This window comes from Streptopelia decaocto (assembly GCF_964273445.1).
Source record: "Streptopelia decaocto genome assembly, chromosome: 6".
In the NCBI taxonomy this organism is placed as follows: Eukaryota; Metazoa; Chordata; class Aves; order Columbiformes; family Columbidae; genus Streptopelia; species Streptopelia decaocto.
In genome coordinates, this window is record NC_138660.1 from 62,995,483 (window position 1) to 63,008,745 (window position 13,263).

Here is a 13,263-nt window from a genome sequence, read left to right on the forward strand (position 1 = left end):
AACTGCCATAGCTCCCTGAGGTAGAATTTGTGGGTGAAACACAGGTATATAGGGATTAACCTCCACATCCCCAGCCAAAGCACTTGCTCTGCCTGTAATATATGTGTGCAGTGGGCACGTCCCCACAGAAATGTGCTGAAGGAAAACACCATGATAAATTAAATGTTTCATCTCTGTTCAGAAGCGACGTCAGATCTGAGTCTTTATCATTTTTCTCAGGCTTTTCATCCAGCCAAGAGAGCACAAGTATTCCCTTCTTAAAATGAAAGTGATAAATGTGCAGCTCCAGAATATGGAACTCTTGGAACTGTTCATTACTCTTGCTCATTCAGCTGTGGTATACACTGTCTTCCTCCAGTGCAAGTCTCTGTATTTTCATCCTCTTTGTATGTTTTTAGCTTCATTGTGCTACAGACAATTAGATACAATAAACCTAATAGATGCAAATCCAGTGGTCTCTTTTAGGTAAATGAAGTGGTATTCTATCCATTTGAAAACTAAAGAGTAGCTTCTAAACTGAAAACGTCAGGTCTGCCATAGGCAATAAATAAACCACAAGAGAACTAGGGTCTGTCAATCATAGTCATCCAGGGAGAAATGAGATGGAAGCTTATCTAAGAACACACAGGAGCTCGCTTTCATGTTGTTATAAAAACATTGTGAATGACATGACACACATATGTTGTTGTAACTTCGGCTTGAAAAAGCCAAATCAAACCCAAAAGCTGTTTCTCATCACTTGTCTGAGACGCTGATGAAGCAGCTGTCTGAAGCAATCTGGATTCAGTCTTACAGAAAACCAAGGAGGATTCAAAATTTAGAATTCCTCACACAGGACTTAGAGGAAAAATCAATTAAATGAATCAAGCCAGTAGCAGTATTATGCAGAATTTCAAGACCTCCAACGATCCAATGAGCCAGAACCTGAGCCTGTTTTGGGATATAGTCACAAGAAAAAGAGCAGGATGGAGATTACTTCCCAGTCACCAACCTTAAGGCAGACTGATGAATAAGCAATTGTACAAGGTGCCTTTGCAATAGTCATGCAAAAAACTACCAAAATGAAGAATGTCATAATAATGTTGAAAATAATAATTATTTTTTGGAAGGTATTTTTCCACAAGAATTAGAGACATAGGCAGTATCAAAATATAATCTTCAAAAACAGGCTCTCCTGTGGGCACCATTCAAGATGGACCAGAACTGGAGACACTTGTCCCATTTTGACTTTGCCAAACCATGGAAATCTACCACTAGGCTCCTAACTACATTTTAAAAGACCCAAAATACTTAAAGACACTAAAAGGTATAATGAATATTCAATATATTACTCTTTAATATTATAATTTATATTGTATATTCTTCAAAAAGAACAGTTTAGTCACACTAGTTCTTGATATCCACAATTACTACTAATTTGTGATACTAAAGACCACGTACATCACTTGAAATAGTTACCATGCAAGTATAAAACAACCAGCACACCTCACTTCTGTTGCTACTTTAATGATGTCTGCTAAAAATAGACTTAAAAAGTTGCATTTCAAGATCTGTACATTAGTGGCAGTGTATTTCTGAACATATAAAATATAATCTACATAAATCACCATAACCTATATACTGTACAACTACTGCGCTGTGATCAAACCAGTAACAAACCCAAAAGAATACATCAGTTAAAAAGCGTTTCACACTCTTGTCTCACATTCAAATCTTCTGAATTTCATTCTTTTATGGACAAAACAGAAGCCAACCAAAATCAACAGGAATATTTTAACTGACTTCGAATCAGAATTTTATTGCATACCAACAAAGAAAATCTGACTATATAACCTCCCTTTGGATTAATGTCAAGCCACAATATATAGGTTTTGACAGTTACATAAGGCAGGAATTGCTGTTTGAGGTTACTGACATCCATAACTACGCCAAAAATGCCCTGAGACATCGAAGACAATGCTAGATTTAAACAAGTTGAATGCATGCAGGGCATTTCATTTTAATTTTCTAGCTCTTAATTAGAAAAGCAACTGTATAACTTCCTAAAGGAAAAGAACCTGGTTTAGAACTTGACTTCCAATAAGAAAAGATATTTACTGATAATCTACATAATGTCTTTGTTTGCAGCCTCTTAGTGACCTATTAAGAATAAGTGGATAGTGAGACAGCCATGAGTTATAAACTTGTATTAATTCAAGATGTTGATCTTCAGGTCAACTCCAAGCTTTCCAGGAATCTTGGATGATCCTTGGAAGCCTAAGTGCAGTGTCAGCATCAGGCAAACATTTAACTTCCATTTCATACTTTATTTAAAAAGTCAAAATAGTGTAAAAACGTAAACTTGTCAGGATGCTATGATACTGACGCTTGTTTTGATGAATAATTTATAACCCGTGAGGCTACAAAACCTGCAATCTACTATTACGAAAATAACATACAAGAAAAAAAAAATGTACCAAAAAAGCCTATTGCTAGACATGGTTTTCTGATTACAGTTATGTTTCAAGTTAAGAAACACTTATTCAGCAGCCCTTTAAAAAGGCATAACAGATACTGTAGTTGTGGAAAGATACTGAAAATAATCAATATATTGAAAATACTTCTCTAGGCATTTTTTGTCTATTCATAAAAATTTACAACCAGCAGTGAAATAACTTTAAAGCCTCTTCAGATCTTTCTCTAATAAAAACATGCTTTCCTGAAAACTCTCCCCCACTAATAAAACTGTGGCATTACTGAAATTACAGGTTCAACTTGCAACCAGTCACCAGTGAAAAACAGTATTATTTTATTTGTCCTTTCTTCAACACAGAAGTAGTAACTATGGGTCATTTGAAATAATTTTTAGGTGGCACTGTATCAGCAGAAAATCTTGTAAAGGTATTGCTGCATTTCTGGCTCCTGATGCCAAGTCTGAGGTAGCCGGGCAGCCAAGGACCCATCTGAGATGAACACAGAGCTGGCACTCAGTGGTCAGGGAGGGAGATGAGATGACCTCTGAAGACAAAGGGCATTTATTCTGATTTCTCTCAAGAGTCACAAACCTTACAGAGTACACCGCTCTTTTTATTACATCTGGTTCAGTGTCATCACTTCACCCCTAACAGTGAAAACTGATGTAAAACAGCTGTAAACTACTTTATAGTTGTATAACTATTATACAAATACACACTGAGGGGGTAGAGTAAGAAAGCATGCATTTGCTGTTTTGTTGCTAGAGCATAGTGTAGTACATATAAAAGTTGGTGCTGTAAATGCACTGCATAAAAAGTACTCCTGCGTAAGCAAAAAACATGAATGGGTTTGTTATCTAGCACAAGTTTTCTAACACTGTTTTACTCTCTAATTTTTTCTTAGATTTCTTAATACAGAAAGAGAAATACTACTAGACAGGACAGCTTTATTAATACCACATCATATAGCACTAAACCAGAGTTGTATTAATTCAATTTTTAAGGACTAGGCAGCATAAACAGGTGAGATTTTCTCCACAGACTGATGACATTTCAGGTAAATGAATTGCTAAACTGAGCTTTTAAGTACTGAGGATCTCACCAAAATGCGCGTAACTCAGATTTCTGAGGCTGGAATTAAACATTTGGAAAAATATCTTAATACATTCCGACTTCTCATACACATATGAAAACCTATTCTGATTTCTAGAACCTTTTAAAATTCAAGCTTTCTTTCCAGCTGTCTGGTCTCAATTAGAGGGGGAAGCTTTAGAGTACTAATAACTTTCTATGGAAAAGATTTTCTTCCCCTAAAGTACAGCCAAAAACTTAGAAAACCAGACTTCATGGTGAAAGAGCTACTGTGCCTTGATATTAGTCATTATGTTACTGAAAGATATAATTTTAGATAAAAATATTTCAGCTGTTTTTTTCTTTTTGGCCTGTTATTTCAAAGTAATTATTATTTGCTGTGTTGCACTTACTGCCTTTTGACTATTGCTGCAGTCTAAGCAGAGGTGTTTCTTGGTGGTTTTTAAGGTTATTTTTCTCTCTTTAATCTGGAATCCAAAACACTTCAGAGCTTTTCAAACTTCTTTTAGTCAATATGTATACACATTTGCTTTTAAATATCATCTCATATCAGTTCAGCTGAGAGCTCATTTTTCATTCTGATGAATATAAACAGGTTTTATTGAATCAGGGATTTTGCTTCTTCATATTTTGTTTCCATTTTAGATAAATAATACGTATACTGAACAACATCACAAACTTCATAGAATCATAGAATGCTAGGGATTGAAAGGGACCTTGAAAGCTCATCCAGTCCAATCCCCCCGCCGGAGCAGGAACACCCAGATGAGGTTACACAGGAAGGTGTCCAGGCAGGTTTGAATGTCTCCAGAGTAGGAGACTCCACAACATCCCTGGGCAGCCTGGTCCAGTGTCTGTCACCCTCACTGAGATGAAGTTTCTTCTCAAGTTTAAGTGGAACCTCTTGTGTTCCAGCTTAAACCCATTACCCCTTGTCCTACTGTTGGTTGTCACCGAGAAGAGCCTGGCTCCATCCTCGTGACACTCACCCTTTGTATATTTGTAAACATTAATAAGGTCACCCCTCAGTCTCCTCTTGTCCAGCTCCAGAGCCCCAGCCCCCTCAGCCTTTCCTCACACGGGAGATGCTCCACTCCCTTCAGCATCTTGGTGACTGCGCTGGACTCTCTCCAGCAGTTCCCTGTCCTGCTGGAACTGAGGGGCCACAACTGGACACAATATTCCAGGTGTGGTCTCACCAGGGCAGAGCAGAGGGGCAGGAGAACCTCTCTGACCTACTGACCACCCCCCTTCTAATACATCCCAGGTACCATTGGCCCTCTTGGCCACAAGGGCCCAGTGCTGGCTCATGGTTATCCTGCTGACTTCTTGACTCGCAGACAGCCAAGCCTCTTCCGATGACAAAAACTGACCAGTTGCTTATTTTCTAGTTCTCACAGGGTTTTCAATACCTACCCAAGAGGCTTTGATCAATGCATGTTCCATTCACCAATGATTTTCCTTCTGGACAAGCACATGTTGCACCAAAAGGGTTGAGTAAGCAAATGAATTCACATGTCAGGTCCAAGCATGGATTAGGCACTGTTTAAAAAGACAAAATATTTAAAATATTATTTCTTAATTTTTTTTTTTTTTTTTTTTTTTTAGAATAACACTGTATTCTAGAACTGGGAAAAAATAATAAAATATAAAAATTCTGACATAATTCCAGTTTCCTGGATATCAAAAGCCTGAAGTCAGTGAACACACTCACTTAAATGGCAGTGCAAGACTCACACCAGGACAGAATTTATTACAGATAGAAAAAAATGTATTGGTAATGTGCAGTAAAAAACCTCATCTGGTTGTGGCTAAAGCTATTTGTATTCAGGTCTCATCCAACTTTTTCATGCTTCATTTACACTGTGGGTACACAAGGCAATCAATTGTGCAATGTCCTTTCAAATGAGAGAAAAGGTACCAAAAAATCTAAATTAAACTTATATAAAGAAATATGACTATATCTATTTTCAGTTTGTACCATCAGGCTCTGTTTTACATGTATACAACTTGGTTACTTCTTCTCGCCCGCCCTTGCCCGCCCCGAAGTGAACTTCTTCAATATTGAATTTAAAGTAATTATGCTTACTCACAGTCCATTTGTTTGTAGCGGTGAAAAACCAAGGCACTTTTTGCTTTATCAACATCCACACTTAGATATTCTACAAGGCTCCTGCCAAATTTGTGTACTCTAAATGCACCATTTTTGGGACCTGCTCCGTATATGTAATCCTCAAAAACGTCAATTCTGTGTGGATGTAGTAGACCTTAAATAAAAAGGAATGAATAAACACAAACATATATTCATTTTCAAATAATAAACAACTTTTTAAAATAACCACTTCCACTGCATTACTGCAACTACCACGTAAAGACATTATTGTTGAGACTGTTTTATAACCACAAAGACCAACTTTTAAAAAGCACCTTCTTAACAGGAACTCTTCCCTACTACAAGCAATTAAAATCTCAAGCCTTGTATTAGCTTTCCACACAATGCAGCCTCAGAAACTGGTTGAATATTGAAAATTAGGGAAAACCCAAAGTAAAACTAGCTAATCAGAAAAATACTTAGGTACAGCACTGTAGTAAGTATGTATGTAGTAAGTAGAAGTATAAGACAAAGAAGAAACATTATTTTGCTGAACATAAAGAAACTATTTTGCCAAAACATTTCTTCAGTTCCTTAACACATTTGAAATGCTAGTTTTTATACTATACTTATTTTAATTCATGACAAAACACTAAGCCTCTACCAATTCCTAATTTTTAAAAGCTGTTGATTAGATCACATACTTGGATTTCCTATGCACAACTGGCTGTCGAATTTCACACATTTACCCATAGAATCTTTTTGGTTGGAAGAGATCCTCAGGATCATCGAGTCCAACCATAACCTAACTCTGGCACTAAACCCTGTCCCTAAGAACCTCGTCTACATACCTTTTAAACACCACCAGGGATGGTGACTCCACCACTTCCCTGGGCAGCCTGTTACAATGCCCGACAACCCTTTCTGTGAAGAATTTTTTCCTAATATCCAATCTAAATCTCCCCTGGTGTAACTTGAGGTAATTTCCTCTTGTCCTATAACTTGCTACTTGGGAGAAGAGGCCAACCCCCTCCATGCTCCAACCTCCTTTCAGGCAGTTGTAGACAGTGATCAGGTCTCCCCTCAGCCTCCTGTTCTCCAGGCTGAACAGCCCCAGTTCCAACAACTGCTGCTCATCGCACCTGTGCTCCAGACTCCTCACCAACTTCGTCGCCTCCTCTGCACTCTTTAAGTATTTCAATGTCCTTCTTATGATGAGCGGCCCAAAACTGAACGCAGAATTGAAGATGCGGCCTTACCAGAGCCGAGTACAGTGGCACAATCACTTCTCTAGTCCCGCCGGCCACACTAGTTCTGATACAAGTCCCCAGATTCCTGTCTGCCACCAGCTTTCCAGCCACTCTTCCCCAAGTCTGTGGCGTTGCGTTGGGTTGTTATGACCCAAGCACAGCATCCAGCACTTGGCCTTGTTGAACCTCATACAATTGGCCTCAGCCCAACGATCCAGCCAGTCTAGTTCCCTCTGTATTGCCACCCTACCCTCCAGCAGATCAGCACTCCCACCCAATTTGGTGTCATCTGCAAACTGACTAAGGCTGAGCTTAATCCCCTCATCCAGATGTTTGATAAAGAGATTAAACAGAACTGGCCCCAATACTGAGCCCTGGGGAACACAACTCGTGACTGGCCACCAACTGGATTTGGTTCCGTTCACCACAACTCTTTGGGCCCAGCCCTCCAGCCAGTTCTTCATCCATCACAAAGCACACCAATCCAGGCCATGAGCTACCATGTAACATGGTGATACCTTCTTACTCAAACTTCTTTGACAGAGATGCATCTCTTCTTGATTTGAAGCCGTAAAGAAACAGAACTTATGATACTGTGATACTGTGTTTCTACTATGATCCCCATTTACTGTAAAAATGTTTTCAATTATCAGCATTTATTTGTTCCTACTGTATTCTCACTCTATCAATACTTGGTACTCAGTATTTTATTTCAATAAAAACATTTATGATTTCTAATTTGTTATTTTATGCTTGTTTAATTACATGGGTTGAAGTCTTAGTCTCATTGCAAAGTAATTTCTAAACTCCCCCAATCTTCCTTTGATCCTATTTCTCTAATTTTTCCATAGTTACTAAAAATGTCAACAGGAGACAAAAGCTGACATCGCTTTACTGATCTTGTATTTCAGTATTAAATGCTAAGTATGAAGGCAAAAAAGTCTTTCCATTCTGCTCTTCCGTTTATAAACATCAAATGTGCTTGGTTTGGCACAATGTAGGATAGCCTTTCCACACTGTCAAATTTTTTGAAAGTCAACAACTTACATGCCTGCTATTCTGTAGCACTGCTGTGTCTTTTTTCCCCTTGAAGGATAACCTCACATTTATTCTTAAAATACGAATGACTATTGAGACACATAAAAACACCATCTAGGATACTGTCAGTTTTCATACCAGCCACAGGCACAAGCACTAAGTATGTATTTTGTGATACATTACAATCTAGACACCACAAAATACTATAAGCAAAGGAAGTGCAAGCAAAGTTACAAGGAGGAGTTACTGTTTTCTATAATTTTTGGTCAGGCATCTGCTCAGTATGGTTCAGTGTTACAAGAGGTTGTAGCCAGATCCCTACACTCAACAAAGTGATCCTTCTTGAGATGACTACTTCCATGTGTATTGATCCATGTGAAATAAAATGCTCTTAAAGCAGAATAAGATTATTTAAATCTGGTCCTGTTCCATTTGGATTTTGGGAGATACTTCCTAGTATCTTCCAGAACCCCCTGGTGAATTCCAGATCACTGGTTAAAACACTCAGTAGCTTTAGATGCAATATCATCCTGATGAAACTCCACTACCAACTGCCCATTAAGCAATCCCTGCAAAATCCTACTTCTAAATATTTAATGTTTCCTCTATTTTCTAATCACATCTCATAAATTGCTACATATGTTATCAAATTGTTAAAGAGCCAACACACAACTCCATAAAAACAAAGTTAGCTTAACCACAATCTCTTTTCTTATGAAAGGAACTTTCCTCATTCACATTCTGTTAGCAGAATTCTGTGATTACTTACTGACCTGAAAGCCAAACCCATTATTTTTCCCTGAAATGATTCAGGTCAACTGTTCTAGAAGCCATACAATTCCTGTGCTGTGCAGACAGCTCTAATTTCTAACTACTCAAGGTCCTCCTGTTGCGTGGTAAGTCGAAATAAGGCCAAGCATAAACATTAATCACAATGTTATTTGATAATACCTAAGCTAATTATTAGATAATGATCTTGGAGATTTGCACATATCACTGAATCTTTGTTCCCCCTAAAGCAGCTTTATCAGATTATCTTGAAGCTTAAATATCTGTTTGTTTAGATAATATCTGAACAATATCAAACAAAGCAATGAATATTAGTTAATAATCACTGCTTTTTGCTTATGTAGTTTCTCTGAATAATGAAGCTTCAGCCAAATAAACTAAAATAGAAAACATGTTATAGAAAAGCTCTTCGTACCTTGTTTAGTGCTCACAGACACAACTGAATTGGAACCATCAAAAAGAACGCTGCCAATAACAGATAATTCAAAATCCGCCCAGAACAAGCGCTGACTGAACTGATCAACTACGAGACCTACAAAGAAAATAAAGTTCAAACGTATATAAAACCTGAAGAAAATTAATCGTTTCATTTTACTGTACGATTTAATAACGTCTCTATTCTTGTGTACACAAAATATGGTGACAACAAAAACACAAGACTGGAAACCAAGGAGAATAAAATATAAAACCTTCTGCTTAAATCTTCCCCTTGAGGCAAATGTGGTTTTTCACTTTTTTAAACTTACTCTTCCAAGGTCAGTACCTTTTCAAACCCATTATCCTCAGCAGGTAGGGATATGTACCAGGTGGGAATTAAATATAGAAGCTAATCCCTTAATTTGCTCTAACAATAAAAAAATCTATTATGTCAATAGATTTCTAAGCGGTGGCACCAGCGTGACCAAGTGTTAAAAACAGGGCACTCAGGTTTCAGAAAGTTTTCCCAAGTCATCCTGTTTCCACAAGAATATAACTGTATTATTTTTTTATCATCAATACTTCATGTGTAGTAATTATTACAGAATTAAAAATCAGATTATTTTCAAGTAGTGTTGCAAGACTTAAACAGCAACACTGACACATGTATGTATTTGCATATATATGAAAAGAAAGCAAAGTGAGTGACTAAGCATAAATGGGAATAAGAAATAGATAACATTGTGACTACCCAGCCTGCAGGCAATAACTAAATAGTTAAATCAAGCAGGCCATGTTTCACTAGAGGATGATTAAATTATTAATATGCCATTTTAGGTCATGTCAAAATCTTCAGCCTGAAAAAATATTTGAACCATAAAATAATTTAATTCTGAGCTTTTGAAGTTGTGGTGTGTTTTTAATAAGAATGGGAAAAAGTATTTTTCTTCCTATTTATGTAAGTAGGTAAGCCAAAAAAAAAATACATCAAAAGAAATTATACATAACAGAAAAAATTCTCCTCTTAAGGTCATAAATTAATCAGCTACAGATAGATGAGAGGAAGTGGAGGAAGTCTGACGCACAGACCGGCGAAATATGTTTACATTTGCAACTCCATTAAAGAAAAGAACTTCCTGTAAAGAAACACTGGCGTGCAGGCATACAGCTAAAGAGAATGAATTCTGGTAAAATATAATCACAATGTGTCAACCTTGTGTGAAACGTAGTGCCTGAAACGGGGAATATTCTAGAAACAGTCCCCAGTCTCTAGTTCTAAATTATTTGCATTTTAATAAGAATATTTAAATATCAAATAATAAATAAATTACATTCTCAATGTATCTTCCGTGGTATCAGAGATAACACAATGTAAAAAGGTACTTGGTTTTGTTTTACACACATAGGCCTCCTGTGATAGTCATTTGTATGCAAATCCTGTGAAGTCAAGCCCAAATGCTCAAATTCTCACTCTCCTTTACTTGAAATAGGAAAGGTATATTTAGTAATAAATTTAAGAGCAGTGAACACAGATGTTCAGTAAAATCTTAAACTTCATCTAAAGAACAGTCATAAAGTATCACGTGGGAGAAAATAGGAAAAATGGCTCAGAGTCTTCTTTTGCATTTCCTCTACAAAGACATGGATCTGTATGAAATATCTGGCAAAAAATTAAAAGACTCCAAAGTTGCCTACTTTCTAGCATGAAGCAAAGGAAGAGAAGCACAGAAAGATGCCATAGAAGTGTTTTCAGGCAGCACGTAAAGGAGAATGCAATACTGTGGCAAGGTATTTGGGAAATTCCTTCTTGTTACTGGTAATTCTGCTAATTTTCTTAATTTTCATTTGATTCATATCCTTGTAAGGAGACAGAGGTCTGGTTAAATGTTTACATGAAACTTTTCTATATAAAACATATCAAGGAAAATTTTATTAAGAAAAGCTCTTGCAGTTGTGCTTCTGGCCAGGGAAGAAGTAAATACTTGCATTTTCAGCTAAGTTTTATACCATTATTACCTATAAAATTCAATTAATTCAATAATCTAATACTGATGGGGAAAAAAAAGGGTTTAAATTCCCTTTAATGACCAAGGAAGTGGTGACTGGTGGAACAGGACATAAACCTGGCAGACAGACTGACAATAAGAGACAAAAAAGCATAATTCAGGCAATTAGAACTAAATATAATTATTTGTATATTCAGTATATCCATCATATTTTACATAAGAAGTTCAGCGAAGAATATGAAAGAATTCTGGTATCTGTTCTCTTTCAGCCTGAATAATCAGAAGCTTCTTACTTAATTTACTATTTACTATGTATTTATTATTATCTTTGCTGTTCTTACCTACGGTGCATAAGCTTCCTCTCCTCAAAGCTTTCCTTACCACATATATAATTGCTTAAGTTGCTGTATTTCAATCTAATCATGTCAACAAAGAGTGTTTCCTCTAAGGGATGAGTGTAAATCTGCATACACAACACCATAAGCCCACCTTAGTGTGGGACTTAACAGCCTCTTAAAATACTATTACTTGTGTCTGCGATAGTGGCAGATTCTGAGACACTCAGATTTTGAAACAGAATCCTCTTGAAAGAAGCCTCTGTTTCAACAGATCCGCGTACCAAAGTTGGACCACCCCTAATTTGCAATGCAATAGTAACAAATCATCATTGTAAGCCTGGAGAAACATTAAATATTGCATGAGAAAAGGTGTCATAAACAAATCATTTGTAGTTTCAAGACAGGATGCTCCTATTTAAGAGAGACACATTTCATCCTGCATTTACAGTTTCTTTTGTCATAAAAATTACTTTTATCCTGGCAATGGAGTCGTAATGGTAATTCATAAGACCTCAACATGTACTATCAAGCTTCAAAATAGTTCTGTAAAATACTGAGATAAATAAGTTGTTGCTTCTTTGAATACCTAAACCTTGTTTTACACTATTTTGCAGTGTATTAAGCAAAGTAACTTGAATAGGCTGTGAGATTTCATATGCGTTCTTAAAAAAAAAAAAAAAATGTATCTCACCACTAACTGGGGTTCCCTTAATTGATTTTGCTTGTTCAGTGTTATTGGACAAATCACATTTTAACTGATTATATATAGTCCTTTGATACTGCTTTGTCAAATCATCATGTTAAGCTTTGTACAGAAGTCAAATTAAGATGTATAATTTGAAAACAGAGCTAAGAATTTTGTTTAGTAACTGCATATGAATAACCAGAATACATATTTTATTTGTTTTACAAACTGAGAAACTGGAATTCACCAACAAATCTACACTGAGGAAAAATGGAAAAGCTGTATACCTGTAGGTCTTTGTAAATTCTTTTGAACCAATATCCTTCTCAGAGTACCATCCATAGATGATTCCTCTATGTGAGAGCGATCTCCAATAACTGTCCAGTACATCATCCTAAAAGTATTAAACATAAAACATAAACTGGATGCCTATACAGAACCTCAAAACACTTCACGGATATTAAATTATTATGGGGCTTTCAGCCTACATGAAAGATGGGATATAACTGATCCTGATTTACATACAGATAAAGCAAGCAGGGAAGTTAAGCAAGTGACTTGGAAAAAGTTAGACATTTGTAGATATAATTTTACTTCTCTTACTCTACTTTGTATTTTTGTTTGAATTACCAAAACAGAGTAATGTCGAAACATACACACCCCTTTTTAGGATTTACAGCAATTGCATATGGTTCTCCTGCCATGCTTGTAAGGAGTCGTGTACAGTTTGGTCCGTTCAATTGACCTACATTAATGGAGTATCTCAGACTAGTCCAATGAGTTGTATAGTAGCTGAACCAGTGCATCCTGGAATGATCAGTCCAATAAATATTTCCAGCAACCCAGTCAACAGCAATGCCTCTTGGTCTTTTGAATTCTGGACACTAAAAAGAACAGATGTTCAAGTTAGATTTTATGGAAATGATCTTTCATAGCAGATTTATGCAAGTTTCTTCACAGATCATTGATGTAACTTTTTAGAGTTAAGTAACTTTCACCTGCAATACAGTGAAACGTGTAAAAAGACTGCATTAGGAAGACAAATTCCACCTGTACGTGGTAAACTCTAAGTGATCTGCTGACAGTTCAATGTAGAAGAACAA

The 13,263-nt window shown here is 36.6% G+C and overlaps 1 protein-coding gene across 1 annotated transcript in view; it reads right to left on the bottom strand.

The window, feature by feature from the left end:
• Positions 1-13,263, bottom strand: part of LRP1B (LDL receptor related protein 1B) — a 683,918-nt gene that overhangs the window by 42,911 nt on the left and 627,744 nt on the right. Inside the window, exons 78-82 of the mRNA XM_082055474.1 lie at positions 12,821-13,044; positions 12,448-12,554; positions 9,130-9,246; positions 5,639-5,812; positions 4,962-5,087 (exon numbers count right to left, since the gene is read on the bottom strand). Coding sequence (XP_081911600.1) covers positions 4,962-5,087; positions 5,639-5,812; positions 9,130-9,246; positions 12,448-12,554; positions 12,821-13,044 — 748 coding nt within the window. The remainder of the gene's footprint in view (positions 1-4,961; positions 5,088-5,638; positions 5,813-9,129; positions 9,247-12,447; positions 12,555-12,820; positions 13,045-13,263) is intronic.